At 40.1% G+C, this 22765-nt stretch overlaps 1 protein-coding gene and 1 non-coding gene across 2 annotated transcripts; one reads left to right on the forward strand and one right to left on the reverse strand.

Annotated features, from left to right (window-relative positions):
- Positions 1 to 974: 974 nt before the first annotated feature.
- On the forward strand, positions 975 to 1081 carry LOC148933231 (small nucleolar RNA R71). The gene has a single exon (XR_016134787.1). It is a non-coding gene; the product is annotated as a small nucleolar RNA R71 (small nucleolar RNA).
- A 16814-nt stretch (positions 1082 to 17895) lies between these two features.
- LOC125185237 (serine/threonine-protein phosphatase PP1 isozyme 2) lies at positions 17896 to 22374 on the reverse strand. The gene is made up of 4 exons (XM_048081739.2): positions 21945 to 22374; positions 19580 to 20139; positions 19276 to 19491; positions 17896 to 18236 (listed from the first exon to the last, which is right to left on the reverse strand). The coding sequence occupies exons 1-3, from the start codon at positions 22141 to 22143 to the stop codon at positions 19321 to 19323; spliced, it is 930 nt and encodes a 309-aa protein (XP_047937696.1). The 5' UTR covers positions 22144 to 22374; the 3' UTR covers positions 17896 to 18236; positions 19276 to 19320.
- Between the last annotated feature and the right edge of the window lie 391 nt (positions 22375 to 22765).

Raw genomic sequence — 22765 nt, forward strand, 5'->3', positions numbered from 1 at the left:
TCCCGTTGTGCCGCACAAGCTCCTGCTTAGTGGACGATTCTGCCTTGTCAGTGGCGGGCCGCTGCGGGGTGTGCGGCGGTCCGCCGGCGACTGGGCAGTCCTGCCTGGTTGGTGTCTCTGCCGTCTCAGTGGCGGGCCGCTGCGGGGTCTGCGGCGGTCCGCCGGCATCTGGGCAGTCCCCAGATTTCTGCTTTGCCACCCACTTCTTGTTAATATCATCCACTCTTGCTGCTGCCTTTGCTCTATCCTCATCTAACTTCTTCTGAATTTGCTCCATTTGAGTGGTAATATTGGTTACAGCTGCCGAGATTGTGTTCATTCCTTGCTCGAGGTTGTTTATCCTTGCTTCGACCACTCCGATCTTGGTGTCATTAATCTTCCTATCTTGCGTAATTACTTCCAAGATCTTCGTGATTCCTTGTTCATACTTGTCTTCCTTCTTCATCGGCTCAACCACTCCTCCTTTGCTAACATTAAATCCTGCAGGGGGTTGCAAGTAATTATTGTTAGAATAAGAAAGATTTGGGTGCGGACGGTTCCCATTATAATTATTGAAATTGCCGCCCCCCTGATTAGGGCGATAATTGTTATTGTAGTTTCTGGGACCGCCTCCTTGCACGTAGTTTATTTCTTCCACAGTTGATATAGCAGTTTCGGGTGCATTGACTGCCACTATGGAAGTTGCCGGAATTGGATCTTCCTTCCTCGAGATGTCCATTTGATCAACCCTGACTCTAAGTTCTGCTAACTCCTTAGCAAAAGAACTTTCTTCGGCCTCTTCTATGGCTGCTACTCTTCTCGTGGCATGCCTTTCCTTCGACCACCCCCGACTATTGGTGGCGAACTCCTCGATCACCGCCATGGCATCCTCTCCTGTCTTTCTTAGAAATCCTCCATTTGCGCCTGAATCAAGCATAGCACATATTTTCTCGTTAAATCCATTATAGAGGATTCCTACCTGATGGTCTATGGAAAAACCATGGTTTGGGCATTTTCGAAGAAGAGCTTTGAAACGAGCAAATGCCTCATAGAGGGGCTCGTCATGGCCTTGTGTGAACTGAAAGATCTCACTTTTGAGCTTCAAAATAGTGCCTGGCGGGTAGTATTTGTCGAGGAAGGTAGCTACGATGTCCTTCCATGTGGAGACCTTTTCTGGTGGCATACACTCAAACCACTCTTTAGCAGAATCAATCAATGAGAATGGAAAAAGTCTTACCCGTATGGCATCGTCGTCGACACCATTTAATTTCAGAGTGTTTGCTATTTCCACGAATCTAGAGAGATGGCGGTTAGCATCTTCAGTCGCCCTACCTGCAAAAGGAGTTTGCTCGACCCTTTGGATAAGGGGCATGCGTAACTCAAAATTGTTAGCATCAATACGAGGGCCGTTAGGAAAAGTGATCATATTCCCATGATTGAACATGTTCATCACAGGTAATGTTTCTCTGTTCTTCTTTTCCATGGCTTCTCGGGCTGCTCTTTCCGCATCTCTCTCATCCATCAGCATCTTCACCATCTCCTGCAGCTTCTCAATATATGTTCGGTTACCCATTGTTCCTGATCCTTTTTCACTTCTTATTATTCTACGAGTTCTTTCAAGCTCTAAATCAAGCGGCTCTAAGATGTACTTCCCAGAACGCGTTCGCATACAAAACCTGCAAGACTCGAAAACAAAAACAAATTAAACTAAAAAAAAAAATTAAAACAGAAAGCAATAAAAATCCAAAGTAGTAAAACTATCCGTTTGAAGATATCACACCAAAGTGAATTGTCTTCCCCGGCAACGGCGCCAAAAACTTGATGCACTTTTTATTTGCACTATAAATACCTGCAAGTATACAGAGTAGGTATAGTATAGCAAAAGGTTAGTACCGGGTATCGAACACGGGGAAGATGTACACAAAGTGTCTATCTCCTACTAGAACTCAATTACTATCTGGAGAAACAAGAATTTTTTTTTTGTAACTTTTTGAAAACAGTAAATATTAAAAACAGTAACCAACTAAAAACAAGGCAAATCACGGAGAGAAAAGTATAGAGATAAGGGGAATTCCAGGGATGTGCTTTCGCTTTATGGTTATACAAATTCCAAACTACAATACCCTAGCACAGTTAATACTTTGAAAGGACGAGTCACCTAGCTTATGCTCATGCGATACAAACGTTGATTACTAACATTAGGGTTGTCAATCCTAACACGTAACTCCAAAAATCTCCTAAGACCCTTGAAAAGTCCTCACTCTCAATTAACAGTGCCGTTTTAAATGAAGCTAACTGTAGTGTCTACTAAGTGGATCTAACTCGCTAGAACTCTGTCACAGTTATGAAGCAAGTTGTATTGAATCATACATAATTGTGTCACTCAATTATGAAGCATCATGATTAACTTAGGGAAGAAACAAAGTAAAAACAAAACGGATATTAAATAGAAAACAGAATTGTATAACCAAAGTTGCTACTAACACATCCCTAGAATCCTATGAGTTTAGTTACACATGACTGAATAAACTAAAAACATAGATTGAAGGGAAAGCAATTTGAACATAAAACTAAAGCAAATAAAACCCGTAGGTTGAATCCTTGTCGTTCTTGATGTTCTTGAAATCCTTCTTCAACTCCTTGCACAATTGAAGTACTCTAGCTTTTGATCTCTATGAATATGTTCTTGTTGTGTGTCGGAAAAAAAACTCTCTTTTGATGAAGCTTGAGGTCCTATTTATAGGGGAAGATTATTCCTCATCATAGAAGGAAAAGATCTTCACAATTTGGTAAATCTTGGAGCAAATCTAGGGCTGGTCGGATTTGCCGCCTTTCTCCGGCGGGCCGCCGCACCTTGGCCGGCGGTCGCCTCGTTGGAGTCCAGAGACTCTGACCCTTCGGTGGCGGACCGCCACATTTCCTCCGGCGGTCGCCGGGCGAGACTCTTCTCCTAGCGTAAATTTCCGAGGCGGGCCGCCACATAGCTCTGACCGCCGGGCGCCGGCGGTCGCCGTACAACTTCGCGGCGGTCGCCGGTCGCCGTCTGACTCCAGATTTCCAGACTATGCGTTTTTACTCCCCTTTTCGGCTCAAATATGCACATTTCTCACAAAACACGTCAAAATACCAAAATGTATAGAATATGCAAATAATGGACATGTAGAGTGATTTTGATAACAAAAACGGACCAAATAATGGCCTTAAAACAGTGCAAAATCCGGGTGTATCATGGTGGCCTTAGCTTCTATCCACTTAGACACATAGTCCACTGCAACCAATATATACGTGTTCCCACAAGACGATGGGAACGGTCTCATAAAGTCCATTCCCCACACATAAAAAATTTCGCACACGATCACCGGGACCTGAGGCATCTCGTCTCTCCTTGAAATTTCCCCCGTCTGCTGGCACCTCTCGCAACATTGGCAGAAATCAAAGGCATCCCTATTTAGCGTCGGCCAATAAAAACCGCTGTGCAAGACCTTCCTCGCTGTCTTCTTTGGTCCAAAGTGGCCTCCACATGGTAAGGTGTGGCAATGAATTAACACATCTCTTTGTTCCCATTCAGGAATGCAGCGTCTAATCACTTGATCTGAGCACATTTTCCACAGGTAAGGGTCATCCCAAAAGTAATATTTAGCTTCACTCCTAATTTTCATCATCTGGGCCCGAGAAACTTCGCCTGAACTTGGCATCTCTCCGGTGACCAAGTAGTTGGCTAAATCAACAAACCACGGTTTTGCATTTAGTGTGTGCTTCCCCTTATCCGATTCCCCTAGACCGGTCAGAGCCAGTACTGCTTCCCAGTTAGGTGGTCTAGGAAATTTCTCCAAAAGGTACAAATGCTCCTCGGGGAAGGCATCGGGTATGGCCTCTTCTGTTTTCCCCTGATGTATTCTGCTCAAGTGATCAGCTACTCTATTCTCCGTTCCTCTTTTGTCTCTTACTTCCAAATCAAACTCCTGCAAGAGTAACACCCAACGGATTAATCTCGGCTTAGACTCTTTCTTAGACAGCAAGTACTTAATCGCCGCGTGATCCGTGAAGACTATAACCCTCGACCCAAGGAGATACGGTCGAAATTTTTCAAACGAGTATACGACCGCCAACATTTCCTTCTCCGTGGTGTCATAATTTTTCTGAGCCTAATTCAGCGTCTTGGAAGCATAGAAGATCACATAGCTTTTTCCATCAATTTTCTGTCCTAGGACAGCTCCCACAGCAAAATCGCTCGCATCACATATTATCTCGAAAGGATGGCTCTAGTCTGGTGCCCTGATAATTGGTGCTGATAACCTGTCCTTAAGCAACTGGAACGCCCTTTCGCATCCTTCGTCAAAGACGAATTCCACATCATTATGTAACAACCGAGTGAGTGGTTGCGCGATTTTTGCAAAATCCTTGATAAACCTCCTATAGAACCCTGCATGGCCTAGGAAGCCTCTCACCTCTTTTTGGTTCGTAGGGTATGGTAATTTTGATATCACATCCACCTTTACTTTGTTTACTTGAATACCTCTCTCATAAACCACGTGACCCATGACAATGCCTTCAGTCACCATGAAATGGCATTTCTCGAAATTCAACACTAAATGCTTCTCTTGGCATCTCTGTAACACTAGATCAAGGCTGGCTAAACAAGTATCAAATGAGTTCCCATATACGGTGAAATCGTCCATGAATATCTCAATGCATACTTCCAACAGATCCGAGAAAATGCTCATCATACACCGTTGGAAAGTTCCCGGTGCATTACACAATCCAAACGGCATTCTTCGGTATGCATAGGTACCAAAGGGGCACGTGAATGTGGTTTTCCCTTGTTCCTCTAGATTAACGTAAATTTGGAAATAGCCGTTGTATCCATCAAGGAAACAAAAGTACTGTTTGCCAGCCAGTCTTTCCAGCATCTGATCAATGAAAGGTAGGGGAAAATGATCCTTCTTTGTGGCTTCGTTCAACTTCCTGTAGTCGATGCACATCCTCCATCCTGTCACTAGTCTGGTGGGTACCAACTCATTCCTTTCATTCTTAACAACCTGTATTCCAGATTTTTTTGGTACCATATGGACAGGACTGACCCACTCACTATCAGGAATGGAGTAGATAATCCCTAGAGCAAGCAATTTTAACACCTCCTTTAGGACCTCCTCTCGCATGTTCGGGTTCAGTTTCCGTTGTGCATCTCGATGAGCCTTCGCACTTTCTTCTAAACGAATGTGGTGCATACAAAGATCCGGACTTATTCCCACCAAATCTGAGAGAGTCCATCCTATTGCTTTCTTGTTTCTTTTGATGACTTTTAATAACTCCTTCTCTTGCTCCTTGGTCAGGTTGCTGTTGACTATTACCGGAAATGTCTCATCCTCCTCCAAGTAAGCGTACTTGAGGCCTGGTGGAAGTGTCTTCAGCTCCTTTCTTGTTCCATTCGTCTCCTGGGGCAAGGGATTTTTGTCCGTATTTTCTGGTGATGCCTCCTTCCCAGACCCAGGAGATGTTTCCAGACTAGCCACGTGAGCTAATCCCTTAGATTTGGCTGACTCAGGACTTCTGCAGAATTCCATAATGGCCTCCTTGAGTTCTTCATCTGTCAATTTCGTTGTGTTCATTGTTGCACACCATCCTACAACTTCTCTGTCAATCGAATGACTCAACTCCGAGTTGTCGATTTGTTCTTGTATCAATTCCGTCTCAAGATACTCTTGGACTAAAGGGTTAATAACATCAATAGCATAGAGATTCTCAACATCTAAAGGCCTTTTCATCCCCTCATCTATGCTAAAGGTATACTTTTCCCCGTTATAGTCCAAGCAAATTGTTCCATCAAAGACATCGATAATGGTCTTAGCGGTACGCAAAAATGGTCTCCCTAAAGTTACCCCACTGGACTCAGCAGACTCATTATCATTCATCTTGATCACATAAAAATCAGCAGGATATAGAAAATCATGCACTTTGACTATAACATTTTCCAACACTCCTTCAGGGCAGATGCAAGTTCTATCTGCTAACTGGATCACTACCTTGGTAGCAACCATTCTCACCCCAGTCAACTTCTTATAGATCGAAAGCGGTAAAACATTTATTGACGCCCTTAGATCACACATAGCATGCTCGACCTTGATATCCCCTAGAGAGATGGGTAATGTGAACATACCTGGGTCGGTGCATTTTGAGGGCATCCTTCTCTTTTGTATCACAGCAGACACAGTCTCCCCGATCACAATCTTCCCATCTGGCTTGGTCTTCCCTGCAATAAACTCCTTGACAAACTTGCTGAAGGCAGGCATTTTAAGGGCTTGCAAGAATGGCAGGTTGATTTCCAACTTGCTAAAAATCTCCATGAGATCCTCTATATCATCCTTCTTCTTCTTCGCTTCCCCTCGGTATGGAAATGGTTTTGCTCGCTTTACTGCATTTGTGGAAGTCCCAGCCTGGGTTTCATCAACTCCCCTGTTCCCTTCCTTGCTCACTCCTTCCAGTTCTTGGTCTAGGAAGAATGGGTCTCTCGGTCGAGGTAGGGACCCCCCTAAATCTCCCTTCTGGAGGTCATCTTGAACAAGGCTTTCCCTGGGTCTAGGGTTATCCCCTTGATGCATCTGGCCTTTTTGTCCTCCACTGACCTGCACGGGTACTTCCTCGTCAATCTCCATAGTCGGCCCTTCATAACCCCGCCCAGATCTCAAGGTGATTTGACTAATGTTTGCTCGGTCTGGCGGTTTGACGGTGGCGGGAAGTTTCCCTTCATTCCCTCGCATCTCATTCAAGGAAACTGCGATTTGGGACTGTTGCTTTGCCATCATGTCCATGGCAGCCTTATGTTCAGACTGAGCGTCTTGCAATTTGTGCACCACGTCATTGTTGGAGTGCAGGTTACTCTGCATGAACTGCTGTGAATTCACTAGATCATGTACCATGTCGTCCAAACTCCTCTGTGGTCTGGAGTTAAATTGACCAGAATTTGGTCCTTGACCTTGGTTCTGACGATAGTTACCTTGATGATTGTTGTATTGGTTGTTAGACCCTTGATTTCCCTGATGGTTGTTGTACTGGCTACCAGACCCTTGATTCCCTTGATGATTTGGTTGGGAAATCTGGTAGTTCCATTGGTTATTCCTCTGATGAGGTGGCACATAGAAGCTCCCTGGGTTGTTCTGATTCCTATTTCCCCAATTAGTATGGTCCTGATTCCTGTACCCCAGCTGCAATTGCCCCTCTTGACCTTTCCATGACCAGTTGGACTGCCTCTACGGAGGGTGTGCATAATTCGTGAGCTGAAGTGGGGGTGGCTGGCCTTGATCATGGTCAGTCCATCTGAAGTTTGGGTGAGTCCTCCATGGAGCGTCCCTCTGTCTTCCTTGGTTCCAACTTCCGTCGGGATTCCAACTTCCCATCGAATTTGCCTGAGCTTGACACTCCCCTTCGCAGGGATGACTGTAGTATGGTTGAAGTTGCCTTTCCTCCTGACCAGGGGGTTTCTCAATTTCCACTGGAGCATGCGGATTGTATTTCTCAATTGCATTTAGCAAGGCCTTTTCCAGTTTATCGATCCTATCTTCCACCTTCTTGTCTTCTTGTTCCATCACTGCATTGGCTGATCCTCTCCTCAATATGCTTCGCAGGTTATCATAGGCCTTCTTCACCTCGATCAGCCTTCCCAAGGTTTCCCGAGCTTCACTTGCCTTATTCTTGGAAAAATTTCCCCCGCTCGAGGAGTTCATCAAGTCCTTTGATTCAGGGTTTGCACCTTCGTAGAACAGATAGTAAGTCTCCACTTCTATCATCCTGTGGTTCGGACAAGCAACCAGCAGCCCCTTGAAACGGGACCAATAAGAACTCAGAGACTCATCGTATTCTTGTTTGCACTCCGGAATCTCCTTCTTCAAGGCATTCGTCTTGTTCGATGGAAAAAAGTAATCCAGAAACTCTAGTTTAAAATCCTTCCACGTGTTGATCGAGTCCGGTGAGAGCCTTAGCAGCCAAGTGTTCGCCTCCCCTTTGAGAGCAAACGGGATTGCTCGAAGACGGTAGACCTCCTCTGTTGCCTCATTGGGTCGCTTTTGAATGCTGCATAGTTTACTGAACTCGTTCAAAAATTCATAAGGGCATTCGTTCCTACGCCCAGAGAAAGTGGGTAGAACTCCGAGTACATTCGTCTTGATATCGATCGACCTCCGTCGTGGGTTCGAGACTATAGCATGAGCGGGTTCACCGTCGGGATGTGCGGTGAGTGACCCTATTTCCGGATCGGGATTTAACAGATGAGCCATATTCGGGTCTTCCTCCTCCTCGGTCTCGGAATGCTCTGGTTCTGTTAACGACTCGGGGTTCTCCTCTGTCGACGAATTCCACTCTTTTTCACTCTCTGACTCGAACGGGAATGGATCCTCCGTCCTCAATCCTGATCTGGTGGTGATGGTAGATGTAAATTCCTTGACTCGCCACCTGTATTGGCCACACCCTGGCCCAGATGAGTTTGCCCAACTTCCAAAATGGAAGCATGCGTTCATAAACTGTCAAGGAGAAAGAAAATAACAGAAATTAAAATATTTACACCAGATCCTTAAACGAAATAACAATAAACGTTGCAAGAAAATTAACTGCTCAACCACCAGATCTAAGAAAACTACTCTAATTACCTAGACCTAGGAAACAAACTAACTGTGGGGACCATGACTGAAAAAGCAGGGTACGGACGAAAAGCTGGCAGAATAACTAACTCGAGTACTAACTAACAGCGACATCATCTTCTTCAACCAAATTGCGTAAAAAAAACTCATAAGAAAAACAACATGAACGAAATCAGAACAGAGCAAACTAAATCTAAATCAAATTGAAGCATAACAATGAAGAACTGAACGGATCTACAGATGCTAGACGAAGTAAAACAGGAAACAAGCAGAAAACTCAAATCCATCTAACAACTTCCTTTTCTCACTTTGGATCCAACCTCAGACGCTAAATCCACTCCGGATCCAAGCGTCCGATACAAACTCCTCCAAACAGAAACACTTCATCACTTCAGATTTAAACAACAACCTCCAATCAGTCAATAAACCACAGATCTATCACCAAATTCCTAGATCGAGTACCACAACATCAAAATAAAACAGAGATCGACATAATACTTGTTAAAATAAACTCTCAGCAGCAAGATCTACGTAAATCAACTCAAAATATCACAACTAAACGCAACCAACAGAAGCGAAAAGATAACAAGTAACATCAACAGCCAAGTCGACTCCCGAAAGTGAAGTTCGACCGCAAAAGTGCAAAACAACTGAAATTAAAAGAGCTTGTATCTTCGTCCACACGCGGACGGTGTTGCAACTGAGACCTTCTAAAGAAATGAACCCTTTCGTAACCCTGACTACCCCAGATCTCCCATTCCCAAGTGTGTGTTATGTGTGTGAGCTAAAAGAGAGTGAAAAAAGTGATATCCTTGTGCGTTGCATGCTCTTCTATTTATAGGCGTTGGAGTGGGGTCCAGCGAGGTATAGATAGACTTTGTTGCCCTCAGCCACTGACTCCCTCCGTCACGCCTTCTTTTCTTTTGAATTCTGCTCACTTCACTTCATTCCTTTGCTAGCCCGTTTCCTTCAGCATTCCCTCGATCTAGCAATTTTATCACACACCTGGCTTAGGAAACATGTTAGACCCAACAAATTGTAACGCTTTTTACCATATAACCGATGCATGAAATTAGCCTTATCAATGATTATAGTGCATTATTTTTTCATTTCAGTGAAGTATTCCATGGTTAGAGTGAGGTGTTTGTGATCCATGCTTATAGTGCACTATTTTTTCATCTCAGTGAAGTAAAATGTGCATAGAGTGAAGTATTTTATGGTTAGAGTAAAGTGTTTGTGATGCATGCATATAGTGATCTGTTTTTTCATCTCAGTGAAGTAAAATGTGTTTAGAGTGAAGTGTTTGTGATCCTTGCTTATAGTGCATTGTTTTTTCAGTTCAGTGAAGTAAAACGTGCTTAAAGTGAAGTATTTCATGCTTGGAGTGAAGTGTTTGTGATCGTGCACTATTTTTTCATCTCAGTGAAGTAAAATGTGCATAGAGTGAAGTATTTTATGGTTAGAGTGAAGTGTTTGTGATGCATGCATATAGTGATCTGTTTTTTCATCTCAGTGAAGTAAAATGTGTTTAGAGTGACATGTTTGTGATCCTTGCTTATAGTGCATTGTTTTTTCAGTTCAGTGAAGTAAAACGTGCTTAAAGTGAAGTATTTCATGCTTAGAGTGAAGTGTTTGTGATCCATGCTTATAGTGCACTATTTTTTCATTTTAGTGAAGTAAAAACGTGCTTAAAGTGAAGTATTCCATGGTTAGAGTGAAGTGTTTGTGATCCTTGCTTATAGTGCATTATTTTTTCAGTTCAGTGAAGTAAAACGTGCTTAAAGTGAAGTATCTCATGCTTAGAGTGAAGTGTTTGTGATCCGTGCTTATAGTGCACTATTTTTTTATCTCAATGATGTAAAACGTGCTTAAAGTGAAGTATTTCATTCTTAGAGTGAAGTTATGTGATCCTTGCTTATTGTGCACTATTTTTTCACTTCAGTGAAGTAAAACGTCCTTAAAGTGAAGTATTCCATGTTTAGAGTGAAGTGTTTGTGATTCATGCTTATAGTGAACTATTTTTTCATTTCAGTGAAGTATTTCATGGTCAAAGTAAAGTGTTTGTGATCCACGCTTATAATGCACTATTTTTATGGTTAGAGTAAAGTGTTTGTGATCCGTGCTTATAGTGCACTATTTTTACGTCTCAGTGAAGTAAAATGTGCTTAGAGTGAAGTGTTTGTGATCCTTGCTTATAGTGCATTGTTTTTTCAGTTCAGTGAAGTAAAACGTGCTTAAAGTGAAGTATTTTATGCTTAGAGTGAAGTGTTTGTGATCTATGCTTATTGTGCACTGTTTTTTCAGTTCAGTGATGTAAAACTTGCTTAAAGTGAAGTATTCCATGTTTAGAGTGAAGTGTTTGTGATTTGTGCTTATGGTGCACTATTTTTTCATCTCAGTGAAGTATTCTATGGTTAGAATGAAGTATTTCACGCTTAGAGTGAAGTGCTTGTGATCCTTGCTTATAGTGCACTGTTTTTTCAGTTCAGTGAAGTAAAACGTGCTTAAAGTGAAGTATTTCGTGCTTAGAGTGAAGTGTTTGTGATCCTTGCTTATAGTGCACTATTTTTTCATTTCAATGAAATAAAACGTTCTTAGAGTGTAGTATTCCATGATTAGAGTGAAGTGTTTGTGATCAACATGTATGTACGCTATAAGGCCTTCAAACATCACTACAAGGTATTGAAACATCATAATAAAGCATATTCACAGTACAAGTACTCAATTATTAAAAAAAATAGCTTGTAAAAATCATCTGAAACTACATAGCTATGAACTAAATAAATAAAAAAGAATTTAACAGAATATTAATGTAAGTTATGAACTGACTATTGAATTTGAATGAATCGAATATGTTTACGGTGAACTAAATGACACATGTTATTAACTATATCACATTCTATAAAGTTTGCAATCATTTTTTCACATCTATGTCCATGTGTTTGCTACAATCTTCATAATGCCTTGATGTTGCCATGGAGTTAGTCAATGACTCATGGTTCATCTTCAACAACATTAATGCGCTGCAATACTTTGATCTTAGCCTCTGATTCAGTTGCTCTATACCCTTCTCTTCGTCTTTCTTTATGTATATCTGTAGCTTTCGAAAGATTAACAGAAAGTCCTATCATTTAAAGAAAGTAAATAAAGATTAATATCAACATTCAATACGAAACCAAAATAATTCACTGTAATCAGTATATACTTCACTATAAACACGATATACTTCACTGTGATCATAATATAATTCACTCAAATGGCAAAAAACAGTACACGCACATGTTATTATACTAGTTCACTATAAACAAAATATACTAGCTTTCGAAAGATTAACAACACGTTTTACTTCACTGCACTGAAAAAACAGTGCACTATATGCATGGATCACAAACACTTCAATCTAAGCATTAAATACTTCACTCTATGCATTACTTCACTGAAATGAAAAAATAGTGCACAATCACAAACACTTCACTCCAAGCATGAAATACTTCACTTTAAACACGTTTTACTTTACTGAACTGAAAAAACAATGCACTATAAGCAAGGATCACAAACACTTCACTCTAAACACATTTTACTTCACTGAGATGAAAAAACTGATCACTATATGCATGCATCACAAACACTTCACTCTAACCATAAAATACTTCACTCTATGCACATTTTACTTCACTGAGATGAAAAAATAGTGTACTATAAGCATGGATCACAAACACCTCACTCTAACCATGGAATACTTCACTGCAATGAAAAAATAGTGCACTATAAGCATGGATCACAAACACTTCACTCTAAGCATGGAATACTTCACTTAACTGAAAAAAACAATGCACAATAAGCAAGGATCACAACACACTCTAAGCATGAAATACTTCACTTTAAGCACGTTTTACTTCATTGAGATGAAAAAATGGTGCACTATAAGCACAGATCACAAACACTTCACTCTAACCATGGAATACTTCACTCTAAGCACGTTTTACTTCACTGAAATGAAAAAAGTAGTGCACTATAAGTATGGATCACAAATACTTCACTCTAAGCATGAAATACTTCACTCTAATCAGTATATTCTCATATTATGATTGGTCCGGACTGGTGGTAAATCCCAAGAAATCGATTCTATTTTATCTAAAGGATTTGGCATTGTCTGGTACGCAGCGATTTCAGCTTTCTCAATGTGATCTAACTATGTTTTAATGTGAACCATCAATGATCATCTGAAAATTATCTTCAGCTTCAGGCTCCGCATCTTCCCAAACGATAATGCCACAGAGATGAGATGACAGGGGGAGGCAGCTGCAAGAGGAAGCCGGTGGAGGAGGGCGTCGCCGGAGAGGAGGTTGATTCGTGTTCCTCCACCTCCTTCATGTAGAGAGAGAGAGAGAGAGTGTATGCATGAATGCGATGTGTATGTCAGAATATGGAACAAAGTTGATTTCCCAAATTACCCCATGCAATTTTAATTAATAGAAAATGGATACTTAATTTAGTCATTAGATTATTATAATGAGTGGCTGAGATTTATTATCTAGTTATACACTTAAAATTAGTTAGACCTACTCCTCTATATATGTATTTGTATGTTTATATGATAATCATAGATTTTATTAATAAAATTATGCAAAGATAATCAATTAATTCAATCACTCAACCTAAATCAAAATTTATAACAAATTTATTTTCGTAATTACATTTAATTTGCATGATCATAGATATTAGTTTTTTTATAGATTTATCTCCATTAAAAATAGTTTCATAATTATAGTATTATGATTCCTAAATTTGGGGGATTATATATAACAATTATGCGTGTATAATTTATAGATATAATACCCAAAATTTGTGGGAATATTCATGTCTCAAAATCTTGATTCCTTATTTTATGGGAATATGTATTTTACATCATTACTAACCCCCGTCATTTTGAAGTGTTATTATATTGAATAGTATATGCATGCACAATGATATATATCCATCTTTACTCACTTGGTTAGTGTCGCTGATTGGGATCGAATGTACTTAGAATCAAAACCTCTAATCACTTAACAATTAAAACTTTGAACTTGGCCCAGCCCGGCCCGGCACAAACATGGGCCTGGGCCAGACTGGGCTTAAATACTGTCGGGCCTTACTGGGCCCGGCTCCAGCTGGGTCGGCCCGAACCACTTGACATCTCTACTTGTGCACATAATTATTCTATGTAATAATAAAATCCTCTCTAAACATGATCAATGAATGTTCATTTATCAAAGGCATAAATAAGCATGTCACTAAATCATCTACTCCATGATTTAATCCCATAATTCCATATTCAAATGACAAATTTTAAATTATTATCTTACTTACCAGAAATTGGTCTAGAGAAACTGAGTATTACATTCGCTCACAAAAAAATATATGGAGTACTAGTTTTATCATTTTGGATTTACCACTAAAATTAGATCAATTCTAAATATAGAGAGTTTTAAACCATTAAATACTACTCCCTCCGTTTTACAAGAATATGCTCTATTTCCTTTTTAGTCTGTTCCACAAAAATATGCACTTTCCAATTTTGGAAACTCTTTTTTCTCTAATAGGGGAGACTCATTCTCCACTAATAATTTAATTACCTTTTCTCTTTACCGTTCTCTTACTTTACCAATTTTGTATTAAAACTTGTGCCGAACCCAAAATGCATGTTCTTTGGTGATGGAGGGAGTATTAATAATATTAATATAGACCACATAATCCACTAACACTACTTTCACCACATTTTCCTCAACATTCTTTACTTTACTACTCTATTTTTTATGGATTGAGCCTGTGCCCAAGGTTACGGTTCGGGCGGTTAACCTCAAAACCGTACCGGCGGTTACGGTTCCGAACCGGAACCATGAGATTCAAATGGAACTGAAACCATCACTTTTAGAACCGTGGTTCGGTTCAGGTTTTAAAATCTCGGAATCAAAACCGTGCCGGAACTGCCGGTTCCAAGCGGTTCCAAACTTGAACCGCCGAAAAACCGTGAAATGGAGCCAGAAACCGACGGTTTGAAACCATGAAAAATCGTAAAAATCGCAAAAAAAAACTGGCGGTTTCTGAACTGAAACCGTAACTGCTGGTTTTGAAACCGGAACCGCAACCATGAAACATCGTCGTGGTTCAGTTCCGGTTTGATAATTTCTAAAACCGAAACTGACAGTTCCAGAACCATGAGCATCTCTAGATGAAGGTAGTATATCATCACTACCATCTATTTGGAGCGTAGAACGAGCATATAGTATAGTTTAATTTCATAATCAAACATTATGTAACCCGTAAGATCCGATCAAAATGTGTTGACCGACGTCTATTCCAACAATTATTTCTCATTATATCACATAAGTCGACTTTGTCAAGCGGAAATTCTAGTACATGATCAAAAGTTTCAATATCATCCAAATAAACTGACATATGATAAGAAATATTGGAAAGTAATTTTCTAATTATAGAAAATATGGTAGATCTATATGGAAATCGTGAAATCAGAATTGTAGGCTGCGGAAATAAAGGTTGGCATTCAAAGAAGAACAAAGAATTTCCCTTATTTTCCTGCAGATTTAAAGCCACAACCACAAAAATCATTAAATTTCTTGCATGCTGACTTCACATATACATGTGCATTACATCCATTTCACAACAATATTCTCTCCTTCCATCACCGTTTAACCTTGGGATTTTTTTTTCAAAAATAAGTGTAAGTACTACTACTTGTTATTAGGGGTTGCCAAAACAGGTTACTCGCAAGCATCCGCACCCGACAAGTCAGATACCCGTACCCGATTTCAGCCAAATTTATTGCCTCAATATCCACCCCGCAATATATCGGGATTACCCGATATCCGTGTCGGGTATCCCGTACCCGACATTACGGGTACCCGTACCCGACCCAAAATAAATTTGTAAACCTTTTATTGTATTACTAAAGGGATTTTATTAACGTATTACTAAAGAGAAATTGATCTTTTAATTAAGACCTTGTATTACTATCATGTTATATTGAATTGAATTTTTATTGTCTCGTGTCGCTATCGGTTATTATTGGGTCTTATTAACATGACGTGAATCGTGTGCTTTCGTGTTCATATCATATTTGTGTCATGTTGGGTTTGTAACCATTCCACATCGGATGAGTAAAGGAAGTTGAAAACAATGTATAAATATTGTTCAACCTCAATTACTTTGAAGCTGTGCGGGTGAGCTCAATCCAAAACGGATAATATCAAACTAATGTGTAGTCGACTATCATAATAAATGTTATCAGATCCCCGGATAACTATAGGGTCAGGGGGAGTTGAAGCAGGTAAGTATTGTTCAACCTCAATTAGTTTGATTCTTTTTGAAGTGACCAGAAAATATCAAACTACTATGCAGTCGCAGATCCTAACACGCCCTATATCAATTGTGCCGTGTTCGTGTCGAGCAAATATATATTGGGTCGTGTTCATGTGTGGTCTTATAATGTGTATCTTGTCGTTATTGTGTACCCAATAACAACCCAATACACACGATTTTAAAAAAAAAGAAAAGAAACTTATATTTTATATAAAATAGATTAAATAATTTTAACCAATATCTTGCTATAAATACATGTTTATGAAGGTCAGTGAAGAACAACACATCCTCCCAACCTAAGAAAAATGAAGCTACTACTCATCCTCTTATTGATGCTATTTGCGTCGGCGATGAGTGGCGCAACCCCAAGAAATGGGCTAAGTTCATCCAATTACTACTCCACCCCGCCACCACTACATGGTCATCAACCACCTCCACCCTACTACCATCACCCTCCGCCTCCAACGTATACTCCTCCGCCGCACCACCACCATGCCCCTTCCCCAAAGCACACTCCTCCGCCACCTTCCCCAAGACATTCCCCTCCGCCCCATCGCGTCCATCCACCAAAACATGCTCCACCTCCGCCCAATCATGGCCATCCACCACCTTCTCCAATATATCCTCCTCCTCCCCAACACGGCCATCCTCCACCTCCGCCCCATCACGGCCATCCGCCACCTTCGCCAAAACATGCTCCTCCGCCACCTTCTCCACCTCCGCCCCATCACAGCCACCCGCCACCTTCGCCAAAACATGCTCCTCCGCCACCTTCTCCACCTCCACCCCATCATAGCCATCCGCCACCTTCGCCAAAACATGCTCCTCCGCCCCATCACGGCCATCCACCACCTTCGCCAAAACATGCTCCTCCGCCACCTTCTCCGCCTCCGCCCCATCACGGCCATCTGCCACCTTCGCCAAAACATGCTCCTCCGCCACCTTCTCCACCTCCGCCCCATCACGGCCATCCACCACCTTCGCCAAAACATGCTCCTCCGCCCCGTCACAACCATCCACCACCGTCACCAATATATGCTCCTCCGCCCCATCACAACCATCCTCCACCTTATGCTCCCCCGCCACATCATGGCCACCCACCACCACCTACACCAAAACATGCTCCGCCACCATACACACACTCATCACCCCCTCCGCCACCGTACTAATCTCCTCATCCGTTGCCGGGTGAAGTAGTTTCTCCGAGAGGGGCCAATAAATGGAGGCGATTACCACTTTAGTTTAGATCAAGATCATACAAAGTGGAATATATATAATTATTATAGTGGTGTATTTTGCTTTGTATGTAGCCACAGCAATAAATTTATCAAACTCCATAATATAAGAGCAGCCGGTTAATTATGAGAACTAATTACCATGTTTTATTATATAGCGACTATGTAGTTATAATACATATAGTTACAGAGATCAACCCTAAACATCAAGAGATAAGAATAATATTCTCACAGTTCATTTGAAATTTTATAAGGGCTATGTCATCGACAAAAGGACCAATCTGAATAATTTAATAATGAACAATGCCGATATTCAGCTGATAATGATTAATATGAAAATCCAACTTTATGTTAAAATAAAAAATGGGAGACTTAGGTACAACCGTTTGCCACGATTTTCTATAGAAATATTCTTATAACCTCATGTCATAACTTTTGTAAAAATTGAATTATCCCTCACAAATTCATTTAAATTGAACAATTATCTTTTAACAATAGTACAAGCTATAGCCCAGTCGAAAGCAACCTGCAAAAGTGCTAACAACCTAATTTCATACTAATATTGTGGAATATAAGTTCAAAAGGGAAATCGTCCATACTCTAAACTAACATGTCACGGAAAAGTTATTCAAGTACAACATTTCCTATCCATAATTTCAAAAATAGCAGGTATCGTGCAACAAGCAAAATTTAATAAAAAGATGATAAATTGGAGATACAGAAATAGAACATCAATCGCCCCAGTGCAACTTCACAAAACCAGCAACAATTTACAATTGTAATTGCGATATATAGAAGTGTATATACACAGCCAAATCATAAAGTCGTATAGAGAAAATTAAAGATAAAAAAAAGTCGATGAAAATTAAAAATACAGAGCTTACGAAATAAGTCCTTCCGGAAAACCTCAGGACAGTGATGAACAAGATCACCTAATTCATCCCGGATGGCACTGGAATGCTCACATCTCTACATTCTGCACAGATTAAGCAGCGGGCTTCTTCTGAGGGACACAGATGATCGAGAACCTCTGTAGATGGCAAAAGAGCATATGATGTACAATTGTAGGGAAAAAGTTAAAGACGGTCCACATGATCAATACTTGAATAAGAAGCAACCAAATGCCTATGAAAAACCCTACAAAACATGCAGCATACAGTAAATCCTCAGCTCATACAGAAATTTATTCTTGTAAACCCCATTACTGCACAACAAATAGCATGTTACAACTCCTCAGGCCTTTTTCGACCTATCCAACCACAATAGGTTACTTTAGGAGTTCTTATCAACCACTCCTTTCGTCCAACGAAGATGACCCACTTCCATTTTTAGTTTCCTAACCAAGATGACTCACTCCTGAAAATGGAATCACTTTTACTTCCACTTTATTCTCTCTCCAAGTGCACACAAAATAACAATGCATAAAATTCCGAGTCATCCAAGGAAGGGTTCATCTTCCATGGTTTGGCGGGAGTTGTATTTATCTTATCGTTAAATTTTTATTATTTGAATGGCCATATTAAGCTTTACTGATACAACACCACTTTATCCAGGCAATGCTGGAGAAGGGCATGAAAGTGGAAACATATATGGTAAGAGAACTCAAACTTAGAGAAGTTGAAAATGGGGTCAGCATTAAGCCATTAAGACATCTTTCATGGAGTAGCAGTTAAAAACAAAATCTGAAAATATCTACTTATCTAGTAACCAAACAAATTTGAAAGGATGATCTCAAGTGACAGTACATGATGCCAACCAGATAGGAAAAGTTGATCTGTCACCCAACCATAAAAGACACGAGGACATATAGAGGTAAAAAATTAAAAAAAAAAAAAAAGAAAAAGGAGGCTGCTAGTGCCATAATATGCAAGGTTCAGAATAGATCTTAAAGGAGTTTTGACTGATATCTTACTGAGTTCTATACTACCAATCAATCATCAATTTCCACAAGGGTCACATGCCTCCATGTGAACTATGTTATTCATTCCTTTTTAATTTTCCTTTCTTTTGGATAAGGAAGTGCTGTTAAGGAAGCATGAGAGACGATAGCAAACAAAATCACCACAAACCTGGGCAGCCAAGGAGAACTGGGACAGGTGTTATCGTACTAGCTTTTACAAGAACCGCTTTCTATCAGTTGGTTTCAGAATCTGAAAAGAGCACATCAAACTCTCATCAACACTCATCATGGCACCAGCATTGTCGAATTCGCCACAATAGTTGGGAGCAGAAAATATAGTAACTAGCTGCCTATCGGCGAAAAATTCATATCCATCTTCTACAACCTGCTTAAGAAAATCCTCAGTTAGATGGCAGAAATAATATAAAATAGAATTAAAGAAAACATTACAAAAGAAATGGAAAAAGCAATGCCTGGTGAGCACGACACACGAGGTCCATATCGTGCTGCATCAAAAATTCAGCGACCTTATCAGCACCAAATGTGTATGAGACTCCCCTATCATTCATTCCCCAACCTTTCATTTCTCTACTGGGATCAGACCAAAGTAAATCACAAAGCAGACCAGCATCTGGGACATCAGACGGACGAGGTAAATTTCTTATTTGGTCCAAGTTTGTCAGGTCGGGAGAAAGCCCACCATGCATACAGAGTATTTTATCATCTATAAGAGCTGCCACAGGAAGGCAGTTAAAACAATCAGTAAAAACTTTCCAGAGTCGAACATTGAATCGACGTTTACATTCATCATAGAATCCATATATCCTATTGATGGAAGCACATTCATGATTTCCTCTTAAGAGAAAGAAATTCTCAGGATACTTGATTTTGTAGGCAAGAAGAAGGCATATAGTTTCTAAACTCTGTTTGCCGCGGTCCACATAATCTCCTAAAAACAAATAATTGGCCTCTGGTGGAAATCCCCCATATTCGAATAGCCGTAGAAGGTCCCCATATTGCCCATGAATATCACCTGAAATTCAACATAATTTTCAATCACAATTTTCAATTAAATTAGAAAAATAACAAGACAGTAACAAGCATATACACACAAATCCGAAAACTTTTAATCCCTTTCAATGTCAGGGAAGTAGAAAACCAAGTAGCTTGGTTACTTTTCATCTTCCTAAATATTAGCTCCATCTTACATGCTAAGTGAGATTTCTCCAAGGTGTGCTAGGGGCTAAATGAAACAATAGGAGCACAAAGAAAAATTAATGCAGCTATATGCTACTGATTTGTCTTAATAAGAAATGACAAATGATACTGCAAAATACGCAGATTCTTAGTTTATTACATCCGGTGACGACACGACTAATTCGCAACAAATAAAGAAACTAGCTTCTTGCCTAATAGCATGATTCAAGGAATATCATTAGTTAAACATGGTGTTTGCTCCTATGACCTATCAAAAAAAATTAAAGATAAAGAAAGAGTAAAGCATGTCCTGGCTCAATAAAGGCAACATTATACATCGAAATTAGCTTCATGAATCACATGACAGTAATAAAGATAATTAAACTAAAATCTTTACATCATATCAGCATATAAACATATTCATAAGCTTATGCATGAAAACAATGAGGGATAGTATCATAGTAGCAATAAACATGAAAGTATCCCAGAAAAAAATATCTACTAATTTTTACTACAACATCATTACGAAATCAAAGGAATAAACAATACATAAAATCATTAGTCACAAAATCATTGGGAATCAATGGCAATCATTCATCCTGCCTTTTCTCAGGGTCACCCCGCATTACAACTAACATTTCACCAAAGATGGTAGAGACTAGGAAACTAAAAGATGTAGGGGGAAGAGACAATTTTTGAACATTTGGCATAGCCATAAAATTTTGGCAATATGGGGGTAATTCCTCCACCTCTGAATCAGATGGAGATTCAATCCAGCCCATAAAACACATATCCTATTTCACATAACTCGCAAGTATCAAATTTACAATTTCACACAACCAAAAATTCGATCAAAAATCATATTCAAACTTGAAGAGTTGAGACAGCAAGAAAACCACCGGTTTGTAAAGAATAAACAACACAGACTCTGAATTGTCCAAACCTAGGCATACGTATACTTCTTAAAATGGCTAGAAAAGGTGCAGATACGAAGCTTCAAAACATGAAGTGTATGATTTCGTCACCATAGAATGTGATATGGAAGCAAACTTAAGAGTAGGTATTCACCATCAGTGCAGCTAGAGCAGACGTACAGCATCCAACTCATAACTAGCATCCAGCCATTTTTATCAAATGCATAATTGGTGAAAACGTAACGCATGTGGGGTCAAGGGTCGATAATTTCGCTCATGTTTTTGGTTTAAAAATAAAATAAGAAGAAAATGCACTCCATTCGAACTACATTCCATAACTTAGGTGCTGAGATAAGTTCGAAATGAGAGGGTAATGCCCTTCTTACAAACAAAATTCCTATGCATGTTTTAGATTGCAGAGAATGCAGCTAATGAAATATAGATACTGTTTCTACATTTAATCCACCCTCTTACAACCAAAAATCAGACAACCAAAGCCATTTTACTAGCACGAAACATCATAATCAAATCACATGCAAGTTTAGGGCGAATTAAACGTATATAAGAAAAACAAGTTCTAAAATGTAAAAATCACATCTCGTGGACCATAATCCGATTAAGAAAAGACCCTAACTTTGAGGCTATATTTATCTATCATCAATTATTGATAAAAAGGTAGGGCCAGGCAGAACGCAAAACAGAGTCAAAAACGAAGAAATTGTTATACCGCATATCTTAATCGGAGCTTCTAGCTCGAGAAGATTAGGCTGAGAGAGGAAGATTTCCCGAGACGTGGTACAGAGAGCACGGATCTCATTCTCGGAGAGCTGCACCTGACGCACAGTCCGCGCATTGCGGAACTCGAGCAAGCGATTAATTATGTCATCCAACAAGGCAGGCTCTATCCCCTGCCCATTCGCCGCCATAGCCTTGGCTCACCTAAAATTTCTTCCGCGACAAACCATAGATAGGAAAAGAGGGATGAAACCCTAGGACCCCAATCAAGAAAACAAATTCGTCAGCTCTTCATGGCGAATAGGTGGATGGATAAAAGGGAATCTGGATTCAGGAAGGGAGGATTTGGAACAAGAAAAATGATTTTTTTTTTTTTTAAAAAGTAAAAATGGGAGATGAGGCGGAGGCTACTATATCCTAACCTATAGATATATAATAAAAAATTTAAAACAATGAAATCATCGTTGCAAGCCATAAATATTAAATACCCTGTCTCTCTTGATGGAGATTTTGGGACTGGACCCACCCTTGCTCACAGCCTCTGCAATTCAAATTTAGTGTGGTCGATGAGTATGTTACAATATAAAACCAAGGGGAAAAAAACCATGTAAACACACTTTGCTTGTACGAGCATCCACGATAGGACGCCCTAGTCAATAGCATAGCACTAGGACTAACTAAAAACATCTTCTGTCACATACTTACTACCGCATGCCACATCATCGGAACTTCCCACATCTCAGTAATAGGCTAGCACTAGGACTAACTGACGTCCTAGCCAAGCAAACAAATTCACAAATACGAAATTAAAAA

The sequence above is a fragment of the Salvia hispanica genome, chromosome 1 (genome assembly GCF_029641045.1).
Source record: "Salvia hispanica isolate PSC_SH4W2 chromosome 1, Shi_PSC_v1, whole genome shotgun sequence".
Lineage (NCBI taxonomy): Eukaryota > Viridiplantae > Streptophyta > Magnoliopsida > Lamiales > Lamiaceae > Salvia > Salvia hispanica.